The sequence below is a fragment of the Oncorhynchus tshawytscha genome, linkage group LG10, assembly GCF_018296145.1.
Source record: "Oncorhynchus tshawytscha isolate Ot180627B linkage group LG10, Otsh_v2.0, whole genome shotgun sequence".
NCBI lineage: Eukaryota > Metazoa > Chordata > Actinopteri > Salmoniformes > Salmonidae > Oncorhynchus > Oncorhynchus tshawytscha.
Genome location: NC_056438.1, coordinates 1,328,513 through 1,345,992, shown reverse-complemented (window position 1 = coordinate 1,345,992; position 17,480 = coordinate 1,328,513). Strand labels below are relative to the sequence as shown.

The 17,480-nt window shown below is 42.3% G+C and overlaps 1 protein-coding gene across 1 annotated transcript in view; it reads left to right on the top strand.

Moving 5' to 3' along the window:
- Positions 1-17,480, top strand: part of LOC121847363 (low affinity immunoglobulin gamma Fc region receptor II-like) — a 43,314-nt gene that overhangs the window by 13,851 nt on the left and 11,983 nt on the right. The window contains exon 3 of the mRNA XM_042327977.1: positions 495-755. Coding sequence (XP_042183911.1) covers positions 495-755 — 261 coding nt within the window. The remainder of the gene's footprint in view (positions 1-494; positions 756-17,480) is intronic.

The window sequence follows — 17,480 nt, the reverse complement described above, 5'->3', positions numbered from 1 at the left end:
TGGTAGTCTTTAAAAGTTTATTCTAAGATTTGTATTTGATCATGTATATGGTTTTGCTGCTTGTTCTTTGTTATAAAGCCAACAAGATTGGAGATGTGGTTTATCAACACATCTCCATTTTGGATAGATAATTCTTTGTGTTTTGTTTGTTTAGTGTTTTCCCATTTTCCCAGAAGAGGTTAGTCTATGGATTCTTCAATGACATTCAGTTGATTTCTGATGTGCTGTTCCTTCTTTTTCCGTAGTCTATTTCTATATTGTTTCATTGATTCACCATAGTGAAGATGTAGGCTCAGGTTTTCTGGGTCTCTATGTTTTTGGTTAGATAGGTTTCTCAATATCTTTCTTAGGTTCTTCAAACCATTTGTCATTGTTGTTCATTTTCTTTGGTTATCTTTCTGTCTCTCTCTGTCTCTCTCTGTCTCTCCCTATCTCACTCTCTGTCTCTGTCTCTGTCTCTCTCTCTCTCTCTCTCTCAAATCTCTCTCTTCCAGCATCTCTGAGTGTCAGTCCTGACAGATCTCAGTTCTTTAAATATGAGTCTGTCTCTCTGAGCTGTGAGGTTCAGATGAACTCTGCTGGATGGAGACTGAAAATATACACAGAGAGAGGAATCCTTTCAGAGTGTAATACTGACTGGGGAAAACAACAGGGGTCTTCATGCAACGTGTCACTAATACCATCAGACAGTGGAGTGTACTGGTGTGAGTCTGGGTCTGGAGAACACAGCAATGCTGTCAACATCACAGTACATGGTATGTCCACAAACACCATCTACTAACATTATAGTGTTTAGTGGTTCATCTGGTTTCAGATAGCTGATGTTATGTTTATATATGATGTTTATATATTATATACAGCTGGAGCTGTGATCCTGGAGAAACCTGTTTATATATGATGTTTATATATTATATACAGCTGGTGCTGTGATCCTGGAGAGACCTGTTTATATATGATGTTTATATATTATATACAGCTGGAGCTGTGCTCCTGGAGAGACCTGTTTATATATGATGTTTATATATTACCTGTTTATATATGATGTTCATATATTATATACAGCTGGAGCTGTGATCCTGGGGATCCATAATCTGAATCTGTTGTAGACTGGTAGAACTAATCCAAGGGTGTCATATTGAATCTGGTGTAGACTGGTAGAACTAATCAAATGGTTTCCTATTGAATCTGGTGTAGACTGGTAGAACACATCAAAGTTTAACTCAGATGTGATACAGACTCTCTGGAATATATTACAATAGTACAGATATCAGACTGACTATGTATCTCTCCCTCTCTCTCTCTGCATGCCGGGTGTGTTTGGTGCATGCTGGGAATTGTATGAGCGAAGGAGTGCGTGTGTTGTGTAGAGCTAGATATTCACAACTTTCTTTCGGTTTTCTATTTCTTTGTGGCATTTTTTGGTTTTCTTCTTGCATGATTAAGGTTATTATTTTTGTTGTGGTAGAATTACCTGATTTTGGCGGGGATGGCAGCACGAATGGGGATGTCGTCCCTGTCACTCCGGCACGGCTTTAGGTGTGTTACTGAAGCTACTGTCATGGTGGAGGAGTTTCTGGTCGCCGTGGGCGAGAAGGTAGGCTATGAGAATGTTGCTTATGCATCCCGGATGAATAAAGCAGTGGTGGTATTTCTTAAAGAAGAGTGTCTTGTTGATCGGATGGTTGAGCATGGTGTACTTCTTAAAGAAGAGTGTCTTGTTGATCGGATGGTTGAGCATGGTGTACTTCTTAAAGAAGAGTGTCTAGTTGATCGGATGGTTGAGCATGGTGTACTTCTTAAAGAAGAGTGTCTAGTTGATCGGATGGTTGAGCATGGTGTACTTCTTAAAGAAGAGTGTCTAGTTGATCGGATGGTTGAGCATGGTGTACTTCTTAAAGAAGAGTGTCTAGTTGATCAGATGGTTGAGCATGGTGTACTTCTTAAAGGAATGTTTATTCAAGTTACGTCGCTTATTTCTCCGTAACAATTTCAAATGTACCACCGTTTATTCCTAATGAGCTATTGGAGCACGAGTTATTGTGCTGTGGGAAGTTCGCCAGTTCAATTAAGGTTGTCCCGTTGGGTTGCAAACACCCGGCGTTGAAATAGGTTATGTCATTTCGGCGACAGGTGTTTATTTATAATGTTATACAGCAGAAAAGTTGTAGAAGGTAAGGATGTATCTGAAGAGCCATTTCCTCAGACTGGTGAGCAGGTGCGCAGTACGAGTGCTGGGGAAAGGAGGGGGTTCATGTGGAGCTAGGCTCCCAGGGAGTGGAGGAGATGCCCACTACGAGTAATGGGGTACAGGAGGGTTTTCATGTGGAGCTAGGCTCCCAGGTAGTGGAGGAGATGCCTGGTGATGGGGGCAAGTGGGGAGTGTTGAAAGGGATGTGGTAGAGGGGAGTCAGTTGACTGTGTTCTCAGCTGAGGATCAGGAGAAGGATATGGATATCTCTTTAGATATGACAGCTGCTGGTGAGGACTCAATTTACGACCTAGAGGAGGTAAATGGGTTTCTGGATCAGACTTTTGGGAAATCTGTCAAATTGGCAGATTATTTTGATATTGATAGGTTTGTGAGGTCAGCTGTGATGTTACAGAAGACGGTGGGGTTAGACCAATTGAGTGAGAAGAAGCGGTTTCGCTTGAGGAAATGTATTACTGCTGTTGCAGCAGCAAAAAGTGGTGGGAAACGTGGTCAGGTTAAGAGAAGAAAAAAAAGAATGATGATGATCATGCTTCATAGGGTGTCTTTTTTCTCGTTGGTTTCTCTGTGGTTTCTTCTGCTTTTCTTTTCTCTTTTCTATATGGAGGTACTAAGGGGAGGTTCTCTCAGTATTAATGGGGGAAGGGACAGGAATAAGAGGGCTTGGGTATTAGAAGTAATAAAACAGAAAAGGCTTAATGTAGTTTTCCTACAGGAGACACATAGCGATGAGGAAAATGAGGTTGACTGGGGTATGTGGTGGGAGGGGCAGCATATATTCAGTCACAGTACTAATTTTGGTGCTGGGGTGGCAATCTTGTTTTCCTCAGGTTTAGGGGTGACTGTGGTATATACAGCAGAGATTGTCAAGGGTCGGGTTTTATTGGTCAAGGTGGATGTTATGTTTTTTTTAATATATTTATTTTTATTGTTTATGCTCCTAATGAGGGTACAGACCGTATTGCTATATTTGATAAAATAAAGGAAACCTTAAGACAGTGTGATCAAGAGGGGTGTATGGTTTTAGGGGGGGACTGGAACTGTACTGTGGATTTTACTGTTGATCGCACCGCTGAAGAACCTCACCTGCGGTCAGCCACTTGCCTGTCTGGTCAATTAACTGAGTTTGAGCTTTCTGATGTGTGGAGAGTAAGGAATGCAAAAGTTAGGCTGTACACATGGCTAAAAATCAATGAAGGTCGTGTCAGTGCAGCAAGGTTAGACATGTCCTATGTATCTGAGCAATACTGTAGTAGGGTTGGATGGTGTGCCATTACTCCTGTGGGTTTCTCTGATCATCATATTGTTACTGTTGATATTCACTTGTCCATGAATGTCATCACCTTACTGCTATTTTAATGTTAAATTGTTACATGATGTCATGTTTGTGAAAGGTTTTTGTTGTTTTGGAGAGAAATGGAGGGTTACAAAAGGGAATTTTAAGTCCTTGAGACAATGGTGGGAGGTTCTAGAGACAATGGTGGGAGGTTCTAGAGACAATGGTGGGAGGTTCTAGAGACAATGGTGGGAGGTTCTAGAGACAATGGTGGGAGGTTCTAGAGACAATGGTGGGAGGTTCTAGAGACAATGGTGGGAGGTTCTAGAGACAATGGTGGGAGGTTCTAGAGACAATGGTGGAAGGTTGGGAAGGCCCAAATATGAGTATTTTGTCAACAGTATTCTGCTCTGTCTCAAATTGAGGTTAAAGAGACTATCAAGGCCCTTGAACAGGACATCAAGTCTATTGAATTGAAGCTGCTCACTCAGAACGATCCTGGACTAGTCTTGAACTTACAGGACAAGAGACATGTACTGAGGTTGTTTCTGCATGAAAGAGTGAAGGGTGCCTTGATTAGGTCTCGTTTCGCTTCACTCAAGGATATGGATGCTCCTAGTGCTTTTAAAAAAAACCTAGGACAGTCGACATTATAACGTAAACAGATGGTCTGCCTTCGTCTCCCTGGTGGGAAGGTGACCACGGATGACAGTGAAATGAGTCAACATGCCGTGGATTTCTACTCGGCCCTCTATAAGGCGGAGGATTGTGACTCTCTGTGTACTGAACAGTCGTTACACGGTCTTCCTCAATTGGGACCTGAGCAGAGAGTCGCATTGGACTCTGACATTACACTGAAAGAGCTGTCCACAGCAGTTATGCAGCTCTCTGTTTTTACTGTGTCCCAGGTTGGTCGGGATGATTGAACTGATCACTGATTGGTTCTTAACGTTGGGAGAGGTTTTCTCTTCCCAACTGTATATATTTGGGCCAAAGTACAGGTTCAGTCAAAAGGGTGTAGTTGTGTTGCTTAATTTTGTGTTCGGGGCAGCAAAATTAGCGATATGGATGACCCAAAAGAACAGTATTCGGGGACAGGCGTCTGTGGATGTGGTGGGAATGCTGGAGGGAATGTTGGCAGCGAGACTAAGGGTTGAGTTTGCCTATTATAAACTTGTCAACAATATTGATCTGTTTTTGAGTATATGGGGTATTCAGAGGCTGTTGTGTTTAGTTACTGTGGAGGAGGAATTGGAGTTGTGTTATTAATTGATGTGTAACTGTGGTTTTGTATGAGTATTTATTGTGTGGTGGGCCCCCAGACCCAATAAATATGATTTAAAACTCAAAAAACTCTCTCTCTATCTCCCTCTGTCTTTCTCTCTGTCTCTCTGTCTCTTTCTCTCTCTCTCTCTCTCTCTCTGTCTCTCTATTTCTCTCTTTCTCTCTCTCTCTCTCTCTCTTTCTGTCTCTTTCTCTCTGTCTCTCTGTCTCTGTCTATCTTTCTCTCGCTCTCTCGCTCTCGCTCAGTTTTCTTTCATCCAGCGTCTCTGATTGTCAGTCCTGACAGTTCTCAGTTCCTTAAATATGAGTCTGTCTCTCTGAGCTGTGAGGTTCGGGGGAATTCTGCTGGATGGAGACTGAAGAGATGTACACTCTATAGGGAGTGTTCAGATTGTGGAATAAAATGGGGAAAACCACAAGGGTCTTCATGCATCGTGTATCTAATACCATCACACAGTGGAGTGTACTGGTGTGAGTCTGGGTCTGGAAAACACAGCAACGCTGTCAACATCACAGTACCTGTCCACAAACACCATCTACTAACATTATAGTGTTTAGTGGTTCATCTGGTTTCAGATAGCTGATGTTATGTTTATATATGATGTTTATATATTATATACAGCTGGAGCTGTGATCCTGGAGAGACCTGTTTATATATGATGTTTATATATTATACTGTACTTATATTGTACTTCCGGCGCCGACAGAGATGGCCGCCTCGCTTCGCGTTCCTAGGAAACTATGCAGTTTTTTGTTTTTTTACGTGTTATTTCTTACACTAGTACCCCAGGTCATCTTAGGTTTCATTACATACAGCCGAGAAGAACTACTGAATATAAGATCAGCGTCAACTCACCATCAGTACGACCAAGAATATGTTTTTCGCGACGCAGATCCTGTGTTCTGCCTTACAACCAGTGTAACGGAGCGGATTACATGCAGCGACACAAAAAAAACGACTCAGAAAAAGAGGGAAACGAAGCGGTCTTCTGGTCAGACTCCGGAGACGGGCACATCGTGCACCACTCCCTAGCATTCTTCTTGCCAATGTCCAGTCTCTTGACAACAAGGTTGATGAAATCCGAGCAAGGGTAGCATTCCAGAGGGACATCAGAGACTGTAACGTTCTCTGCTTCACGGAAACATGGCTCACTGGAGAGACGCAATCCGAAGCGGTGCAGCCAGCGGGTTTCTCCACGCATCGCGCCGACAGAAACGAACATCTTTCTGGTAAGAAGAGGGGCGGGGGCGTATGCCTTATGGCCAACGTGACATGGTGTGATGAAAGAAACATACAGGAACTCAAATCCTTCTGTTCACCTGATTTAGAATTCCTCACAATCAAATGTAGACCGCATTATCTACCAAGAGAATTCTCTTCGATTATAATCACAGCAGTATATATCCCCCCCCAAGCAGACACATCGATGGCTCTGAACGAACTTTATTTAACTCTCTGCAAACTGGAAACGATTTATCCGGAGGCTGCATTCATTGTAGCTGGGGATTTTAACAAGGCTAATCTGAAAACAAGACTCCCTAAATTTTATCAGCATATCGATTGCGCAACCAGGGGTGGAAAGACCTTGGATCATTGTTACTCTAACTTCCGCGACGCATATAAGGCCCTGCCCCGCCCCCTTTCGGAAAAAGCTGACCACGACTCCATTTTGTTGATCCCTGCCTACAGACAGAAACTAAAACAAGAAGCTCCCACGCTGAGGTCTGTTCAACGCTGGTCCGACCAAGCTGACTCCACACTCCAAGACTGCTTCCATCACGTGGACTGGGAGATGTTTCGTATTGCGTCAGACAACAACATTGACGAATACGCTGATTCGGTGTGCGAGTTCATTAGAACGTGCGTTGAAGATGTCGTTCCCATAGCAACGATTAAAACATTCCCTAACCAGAAACCTTGGATTGATGGCAGCATCGTGTGGAACTGAAGGTGCGAACCACTGCTTTTAATCAGGGCAAGGTGTCTGGTGACATGACTGAATACAAACAGTGCAGCTATTCCTCCGCAAGGCTATCAAACAAGCTAAGCGCCAGTACAGAGACAAAGTAGAATCTCAATTCAACGGCTCAGACACAAGAGGCATGTGGCAGGGTCTACAGTCAATCACGGACTACAGGAAGAAACCCAGCCCAGTCACGGACCAGGATGTCTTGCTCCCAGGCAGACTAAATAACTTTTTTGCCCGCTTTGAGGACAATACAGTGCCACTGACACGGCCTGCAACGAAAACATGCAGTCTCTCCTTCACTGCAGCCGAAGTGAGTAAGACATTTAGACGTGTTAACCCTCGCAAGGCTGCAGGCCCAGACGGCATCCCCAGCCGCGCCCTCAGAGCATGCGCAGACCAGCTGGCCGGTGTGTTTACGGACATATTCAATCAATCCCTATACCAGTCTGCTGTTCCCACATGCTTCAAGAGGGCCACCATTGTTCCTGTTCCCAAGAAAGCTGAGGTAACTGAGCTAAACGACTACCGCCCGTAGCACTCACATCCGTCATCATGAAGTGCTTTGAGAGACTAGTCAAGGACCATATCACCTCCACCCTACCTGACACCCTTGACCCACTCCAATTTGCTTACCGCCCAAATAAGTCCACAGACGATGCAATCTCAACCACACTGCACACTGCCCTAACCCATCTGGACAAGAGGAATACCTATGTGAGAATGCTGTTCATCGACTACAGCTCGGCATTCAACACCATAGTACCCTCCAAGCTCGTCATCAAGCTCGAGACCCTGGGTCTCGACCCCGCCCTGTGCAACTGGGTACTGGACTTCCTGACGGGCCGCCCCAGGTGGTGAGGGTAGGCAACAACATCTCCTCCCCGCTGATCCTCAACACTGGGGCCCCACAAGGGTGCGTTCTGAGCCCTCTCCTGTACTCCCTGTTCACCCACGACTGCGTGGCCATGCACGCCTCCAACTCAATCATCAAGTTTGCGGACGACACAACAGTGGTAGGCTTGATTACCAATAACGACGAGACGGCCTACAGGGAGGAGGTGAGGGCCCTCGGAGTGTGGTGTCAGGAAAATAACCTCACACTCAACGTCAACAAAACTAAGGAGATGATTGTGGACTTCAGGAAACAGCAGAGGGAACACCCCCCCATCCACATCGATGGAACAGTAGTGGAGAGGGTAGCAAGTTTTAAGTTCCTCGGCATACACATCACAGACAAACTGAATTGGTCCACTCACACAGACAGCATCGTGAGGAAGGCGCAGCAGTGCCTCTTCAACCTCAGGAGGCTGAAGAAATTTGGCTTGTCACCAAAAGCACTCACAAACTTCTACAGATGCACAATCGAGAGCATCCTGGCAGGCTGTATTACCGCCTGGTATGGCAACTGCACCGCCCTCAACCGTAAGGCTCTCCAGAGGGTAGTGAGGTCTGCACAACGCATCACCGGGGGCAAACTACCTGCCCTCCAGGACACCTACACCACCCGATGCTACAGGAAGGCCATAAAGATCATCAAGGACATCAACCACCCGAGCCACTGCCTGTTCACCCCGCTGTCATCCAGAAGGCGAGGTCAGTACAGGTGCATCAAAGCTGGGACCGAGAGACTGAAAAACAGCTTCTATCTCAAGGCCATCAGACTGTTAAACAGCCACCACTAACATTGAGTGGCTACTGCCAACACACTGTCAATGACACTGACTCTACTCCAGCCACTTTAATCATGGGAATTGATGGGAAATGATGTAAATATATCACTAGCCACTTTAAACAATGCTACCTTATATAATGTTACTTACCCTACATTATTCATCTCATATGCATACGTAGATACTGTACTCTATATCATCGACTGCATCCTTATGTAATACATGTATCACTAGCCACTTTAACTACGCCACTTGGTTTACATACTCATCTCATATGTATATACTGTACTCGATATCATCTACTGTATCTTGCCTATGCTGCTCTGTACCATCACTCATTCATATATCCTTATGTACATATTCTTTATCCCCTTACACTGTGTATAAGACAGTAGTTTTTTTGGAATTGTTAGTTAGATTACTTGTTCGTTATTACTGCATTGTCGGAACTAGAAGCACAAGCATTTCGCTACACTCGCATTAACATCTGCTAACCATGTGTATGTGACAAATAAAATTTGATTTGATTTATATACAGCTGGAGCTGTGATCCTGGAGAGACCTGTTTATATATTATATACAGCTGGTGCTGTGATCCTGGAGAGACCTGTTTATATATGATGTTTATATATTATATACAGCTGGAGCTGTGATCCTGGAGAGACCTGTTTATATATTATATACAGCTGGTGCTGTGATCCTGGAGAGACCTGTTTATATATGATGTTTATATATTATATACAGCTGGAGCTGTGATCCTGGAGAACCCTGTTTATATATGATGTTTATATATTATATACAGCTGGAGCTGTGATCCTGGAGAGACCTGTTTATATATTATATACAGCTGGTGCTGTGATCCTGGAGAGACCTGTTTATATATGATGTTTATATATTATATACAGCTGGAGCTGTGCTCCTGGAGAGACCTGTTTATATATGATGTTTATATATTATATACAGCTGGAGCTGTGATCCTGGAGAGACCTGTTTATATATGATGTTTATATATTATATACAGCTGGAGCTGTGCTCCTGGAGAGCCCTGCCCTTCCTGTGACTGAGGGAGATTCTGTGACTCTGCGCTGCAGATATCAGGGAACTCTCTCTGACCTCACAGCTGATTTCTACAAAGATGGATCCCTCATCAGGACTGAGACTACAGGAGAGATGACCATCCCTGCAGTATCCAAGTCAGATGAAGGACTCTACAAGTGTACCAACTCTGAAGGAGAATCACCAGAGAGCTGGATGACTGTGACAGGTTTGGAGAGATTTACTTTTTTATGTGATGTTGTTACCAATGTTACCAATACACTCTATCTATATTGAAATGGAAAAGGTAACGGATTCCATGGATTACTACTACGAAATGTATAATGGCCACACATGTTCTTTCCTCCTCTGGGGCTTATTAAAACCTTTTACAGCTACCCCCCTACTTTGTGCAATTTCCGCCTGAAGACTTACCCAAATCTAACAGCCTGTAGCTAAGGCACAGAACCAAGGATATGCATATTCTTGGTACCATTTGAAGGAAAACACTCTGAAGTTTGTGTAAATTTGATTGAATGTAGGAGAATATAACACAATAGAGCTGGTTTAGATAAAACATTGAAAAAAAACATACGTTTTTTTATTTTATTTTTGTATCATCATCTTTAAAATTAACAAGATTAAACAAACATTCAGATAGGATGATGGTGACAATTTCAGTGAAAATATAAGAGGGCAACAGTACTTGTGCAAAGTTTCAGAATGATAACTTCCAAAATGAGTGTGCTAAATGACATTTATCATGAAGTCACCCAGGTGTCCCACACAAGTAGCCCAAATGTACCCAAGTGGCCAAATTGGTGAAGGTATACATTTTGAAACAAATAACTATATACAAAATACCAAAATGGTATTCTACACACCCCCCCAAAAAACTTTTTTGAGAAAAATGAATGAACAAAATAAATGGAAAAAATGATAATTATTGATTAAAAATATATGAAAAAAATATATATATACATTTACAAAATAACATGGGTAACTATTTACACACTTTCAATATTTGGAAGACCCTCAGTCCTCTATCAAATCAAATCAATTTATATAGCCCCAGCCTAAAACCTCAAACATCAAGCAATGCAAGTGTAGAAGCACGGTGGCTAGGAAAAACTCCCTAGAAAGGCGAAAACCTAGGAAGAAACTTAGAGAGGTACCAGGCTATGAGGGGTGGCCAGTCCTCTTCTGGCTGTGCCGGGTGAAGATCACAGTGGTTGTAGAGGGTGCAACAGGTCAGCACCTCAAGAGTAAAAATGAACAGTTTAGGGTTCCATAGCCACAGGCAGAACAGTTGAAACTAGAGCAGCAGCAAGGCCAGGTGGACTGGGGACAGCAAGGAGTCATCATGCCAGGTCCTAGGGCTCAGGTCCTCCGAGAGAGAGAAAGAGAGAATTAGAGAGAGCATACTTAATAACCTTTTACGACTAGGAGGTGATATTTTAATTTTTGGATGAAAAACGTTCCCGTTTTAAACAAGATATTTTGTCATAAAAAGATGCTCAACTATGCATATAATTGACAGCTTTGGATAGAAAACACTCTGACGTTTCCAAAACTGCAAAGATATTGTCTGTGAGTGCAACAGAACTGATGTTACAGGCGAAACCCAGATAAAAATGCAAACAGGAAGTGCCGCATTTTTTGAAACCGCCTCATGCCAATGACTCCTTATAATGCTGTTAATGAGCTACGAATGAGCTTACGTTTTCTACGTATTCCCCAAGGTGTCTACAGCATTGTGAAGTCTTTTTACGCATTTCTGTTGAAGAATAGCCGTAAGGGACCACATTTAGCAAGTTGATGTCTCCTGCAGAAAATCTTGCGTAAAATACTGAGGTAGCCATTTTTTCAATCGCTTCTTATGAGAAACCAATTGCCTCGACGGATATTTTATCAAATATATATGTTAAAAACACCTTGAGGATTGATTCTAAACAGCGTTTGCACATGTTTCTGTCGATATTATGGAGCTAATTTGGAAGAAAATTTGGCGTTGTAGTGATAGCATTTTCCAGTCGATTTCTCAGCCAAGCATGATGAACAAACGGGAGCTATTTCGCCTACAAAAATAATATTTTGGGAAAAAAGGAACATTTGCCATCTAACTGGGAGTCTCTTGAGTGAAAACATCCAAAGTTCTTCAAAGGTAAATGATTTAATTTGATTGCTTTTCTTATTTTTGTGAAAATGTTGCCTGCTGCCAGCAGAGCCTAGCATTATGCCATGATAAACTTACACAAATGCTTGTCTAGCGTTGGCTGTAACGCATATTCTGAAAATCTGAGATGACAGTGTGATTAACAAAAGGCTAAGCTGTGTCTCAAAATATTTCATTTGTGATTTTCATGAATAGGAAGATTTTCTATGGGTATTTATGTCCGCTGCGTTATGCTAATTCGTTTGAGGCGATGATTACGCTCCCGGATCCGGGATTGCTAGTCACAAGAAGTTTTAAATTCACACAGTACACCGGATAAGACAGAAGAAGTACTCCAGATATAACAAACTGACCCTAGCCCCCCGACACAAACTACAGCAGCATAAATACTGGAGGCTGAGACAGGAGGGGTCAGGAGACACTGTGGCCCCATCCGATGAGACCCCCGGACGGGGCCGAACAGAAAGGATATAACCCCACCCACTTTACCAAAGCTCTACACAATATTGTGCTGCTGATGCCAGGTGCCATAGCAGTCTCTTTCTGCTGTAAAGCAGAGGGTCACCAAGGATGTGGTGCAGGTGATGGGGGACTTCATTTTGCAAAGAACACAGCGACGCCTCCATGCTGTGCCCTTTTGGCCCTGAGGCACATCCATGCCTGCAGAAATACATTTGGGCAGATGAACACCACTTGTGACAGGAGCTGGATGAACCAGCTGTAATTGAATTATGCCAATGTGCGTTCATCAATTGAAAGCCCTTAATCTATTTTATGAGAATTTCTAAGATTTCTTGTTTGCATAAAATAGACGCAGACCAGTCTTTCAATAATAGGTAATAGAATGTATTCTCGGAGCGCGCTCCCACTTAATCACGAACAGCAGTTTATATACAGATCATGACGTCATTTCATTGCTTTAACAGAATCTCCTCCTCTCGACCGGGACAAAGTGAGGTGAAAAGTTCATTCTAACTTACTAACACACTCCCAGATAACTTTTGACCCCTCAACATTATCGATCACCACTGAACTGACAGTTTTAATTAACAGAAAACCTAGGAATGCACTCACTGCCTTATCTAAAAACCCCAGAGCTAAGTTTCTGTAGGTTCAACGTTAGGTTAACGACCTTATTTGTTTACACAGTCCCCAACCCATTCGTTTCTTCCTAGTTGGAATGGTGTTCATTAACTTTAATTACTCCTTGTCTGTGTCTCACAATCCCTTCTTATGAACTCATATTGTTAATCAGATATAATAAAACAGAGTATAAGTTTACTTAGTTACAATTCCATTTAAAATGATTTGTTCAGTCATTTAATCATAATTTCCCAACACAGTGTCACTGTGAAAGAAAATGTTCATTTAGAATAGTTCCACATATGAGCCCTGTATCAACAGGTATAATAAACAGATATATATAGAGTACAGGGAACATAATGTTGAATATATTATTATGACCTGCTAGATCTACTGTCTCATTTATATTATGACATTTCAGCTAGATCTACTGTCTCTATTATATTATGACAGACCAGCTAGATCTACTGTCTTTATTATATTAAAACAGACCAGCTGTATCTACTGTCTCCATTTCACTTTGGCCGTTGTTGTGGGCCTGCCCTCCCCTCAACAGCCTCAAATAGTCTATTCCATGTGGGTTGGGGTGGGGAGGCATACACACGCATCTCACATTTCATGACATTACATGTTTATATATTGCTTCTAAAATTTAAAAATGATTACAAATAATATTTTATATTATTAATTTCAAACAAAGGCATTAGCATGATAAGAACTTACCAGCCCAAAACGATGTTGTTACTGTAATTTAATTATTCCAACATATTTTCATTAATCTAATTCCCTTCATCTATTTTATGAGAATTTGTAAGATTCTTGTTTGCATAAAATAGACGGAGACCAGTCTTATCAATAATAGATAAAAGTATTTATTCTCGGATCGCGCTGCCACGTTACCACGAGCAAGTTTATATACAATAACATGACGTCATTTCATTGATTCTAAAATGAATCTCCTCCTCTCGACCGAGACAAAGGGAACTTTAAAAGTTCATTCAAAGTTCATTCTGACCCACTAGCACATACACAGGACACACAACACAACTAAATTCACTTTTGAACCCTCACCATTATCGATCACCACTTAGCTGACAGTTCTAAGTAACAGAAAACCTAGGAATGCACTCACTGCCTTATCTAAAACACACCAGAGCTCAGTTCCGTCAGTTCAACCATAGGTTAACGACCTTATCTGCTTACTTAACCCACTCCTCTCCAGACTAGTTTTGGAATGGTGTTCGTTATATTTAATTACTCCTTGTCCCTGTCACACACAATCCCTTCTTATGAACTCATATTGTTAATAAGATATAATAAAACAGCAGGGTAGCCTAGTGGTTAGAGCGTTGGACTAGTAACCGGAAGGTTGCAAGTTCAAACCCCCGAGCTGACAAGGTACGAATCTGTCATTCTGCCCCTGAACAGGCAGTTAACCCACTGTTACTAGGCTGTCATTGAAAATAAGAATTTGTTCTTAACTGACTTGCCTAGTTAAATAAAGCTAAAATAAATAAATAAAAAAATTCATAATATTCCTAACAATCCACCCTAAAATGACTAAACAATTCATACCATCATTAAACACTATGTGGAAATATCAATGATATACTAGAATAAGACAAACCAATACACGTATGTACACACGATCAACTTCAATGACTGTTCTAACCTACATCAGAATCTTAACTCTACTTATCAGGATTTTACGTGACAATCTTCATGAAAAAAAACAGTCTATACATTGAAACAAGAAACCATCTAAATTCCCTAAACATCAAATATGGTCTCCTCACGAGTGAAAGGATCCGGATTCTTCTATTACGTCTGGAGCCATGTATTTTGTATTCCACTGGTTTAGGATTGGTCCATATATCACCATCTGAAGTGTCATTGATTTCTCCAGAGTCCTGGAAATGAGAACTTTCACACACAGAATCAAAACACATCCACACAAAACTAACACAGTCACACAGGTGAAGATAGCCCATAACACAGTAATCATAACATTTTTCCATCTTCCAAACACACTGTCAACCCAATTAGTCAGAGAAGTATCCACCCCTGAGTTTACTGCCAACTCGTGAGCCAGGGTGTGTAAACCAGCCAAGGCATAGGCAACTGATCCATCCAGAGCTGTGTCAATCGCAGACCAAACTACCTCCATACACTCCCACCCTTTTCAGCCAGTAAACAAATCCAAGATTATTCTATTCTGCCAAGCCATTCATTACAACTCTGATATAATTGGTGAAGCTCTGTTGATTATAATAAATATAATTGATCCAATCCCCGTTCTCATTGAGAGTGGACCACCAAACAATACTTGACTCTAATCCTGCCAGGATCTAATTTATAGCTTTGATCTCATCTGCCCCCGCGTGGAACCACAATGTTATTAATACAAACCCTGTCATCAAAAGACCCAGTCGGAGTACTTATTTTCTCCTGTTTAGTCAACATCATGTCATGGTGTTGAATGAGTGTGAAAAGCATTCTCAAATGTACCAGTGCACACACCCCTGGCCAATTAGCCAGTAATACTCAGCCATCATGTCATTCTCCCACACAACCAACAGATGTGAGCCCTGGGCCTCCTTAACTTACTGAAATCCCCAGAACTCAACCAGTCTGCCAGATTACTCATCAAACCATCAGTAGTAGTATTCTGTCACATTGCAGATACTGACTTCCCCCACATATTTCCCAGAAGTACTATACTAAATCAAACAGTAAACAGTCTCCCCTTACCTCTGTGAAAGGAGGAAGCTTAGATTTCAGAGGATATAAATAGGTCAGCTGAAGTCTCTTAGAGTGTTTGGTGCGTAAAGCTGCCATTGTTTCTCTCTATCCTACTAAGAAGCCACCCATCCCGGTTGATATATTATCGAATAGATATTTGAAAAACACCTTGAGGATTGATTATAAACAATGTTTGCCATGTTTCTGTTGATATTATGGAGCTAATTTGGAATATTTTTTGGCGTTTTCGTGACTGCAATTTCCGGTCGATTTCTCAGCCAAACGTGAAGAACAAACGGCGACAAATGCGAGTGATGTCATCAACAGGCGCTCAACCTAGACCCAAGCAGCAACGACTTTCAATGAATTGTAAATAATTGCTGGCTGTCTGCAGCAACACTAGTACGGGTTCGATAAACCAAACCTAATTTATCACATCTGTTGAATCTTGAATTTAGAACTTACAACTTCAATCAACATCTCTCATCAATTTGCTAAATTTATTAGAACATTTCAATGGGCACAAATCTATCGCAATTGTCTCTTCATTATTATTTAGAATTCATTAGATTTAAATAAATGTCTCGTCTTTGATTCAGAATTTTATTTACGACACTGTTAGTTAACACCATGGCTGGGAACCGAACCCTGGACTCCAGCTTGGAAGGCAGCTATGCTCACCACTATACCACCAACGCCATGTAAATGACTAAGATTCTCCGCAAATAGACCCATTTTACAATTGTCTGTATTCGTAACTCCGGCATCTGGGCGACAGAAAATAGCCCTAATTTGAAAGCCCAAGCTTTTCCTCAGCGAGGATTCTCATTAATCTCGCTCTCTTTGTATCTCTCCCCTTTTTTCCCCGATTGTCGCCTCTGATCTTCCCCTCAGTTAAATTACAATCTTGGTGGTGACGTTTGCAGGGAGTGTTACACTCCCGGGCGAAATGTCCAGTTTCGTTACAATTAAAACATTTAATCTTTTTCTTTTGACTCACCCTATCAAATCAAAATCACATCAAATTTATTTATATAGCCCTTCGTACATCAGCTGATATCTCAAAGTGCTGTACAGAAACCCAGCCTAAAACCCCAAACAGCAAGCAATGCAGATGTAGAAGCACGGTGGCTAGGAAAAACTCCCTAGAAAGACCAAAACCTAGGAAGAAACCTAGAGAGGAACCAGGCTATATGGGGTGGGCAGTCCTCTTCTGGCTGTGCCGGGTGGAGATTATAACAGAACATGGCCAAGATGTTCAAATGTTTATAAATGACCAGCATGGTCAAATAATAATAATCACAGGCAGAACAGTTGAAACTGGAGCAGCAGCACGGCCAGGTGGACTGGGGACAGCAAGGAGTCATCATGCCAGGTAGTGCTGAGGCATGGTCCTTGGGCTCAGGTCCTCCGAGAGAGAGAAAGAAAGAGAGAAAGAGAATTAGAGAGAGCATACTTAAATTCACACAGGACACCAGATAAGACAGGAGAAGTACTCCAGATATACCCAACTGACCCTAGCCCCCCAACACATAAACTACTGCAGCATAAATACTGAGGCTGAGACAGGAGGGGTCAACTGATTGTTAGTGCTGCAGCGGGGGCATTCGAGGAGGACGTGGGGATGCTGCTTTCCTTCGATTCCCCGGAGCTGGGGGAGTTCAAGGATGTGGGAAAGAAGGCCATATACAGAATATGTGTAAAGGTGTCTCATGCCTCTTCCCTGGAAGGGATAAAATTGACGAAGTGGGCGGGTGTGCTTGGTCCAAGTGCCTCTCCAAAAGGCTGTTGGCGATCATTATACAAACTGCCTATTGACAAGAGGACAGCTGACCTCCAATGGAGGATAATACATGGAGCTATAGCCACCAATATGCATCTGGTACACCTGGACCCCACTGTTGGGGAGGGGTGTCCATTCTGTGCTGGGTCTGAATCTCTGGCACATCTGTTTTTACTGTGTCCCAGGTTGGTCGGGATGATTGAACTGATCACTGATTGGTTCTCAATGTTGGGAGAGGTTTTCTCTTCCCAA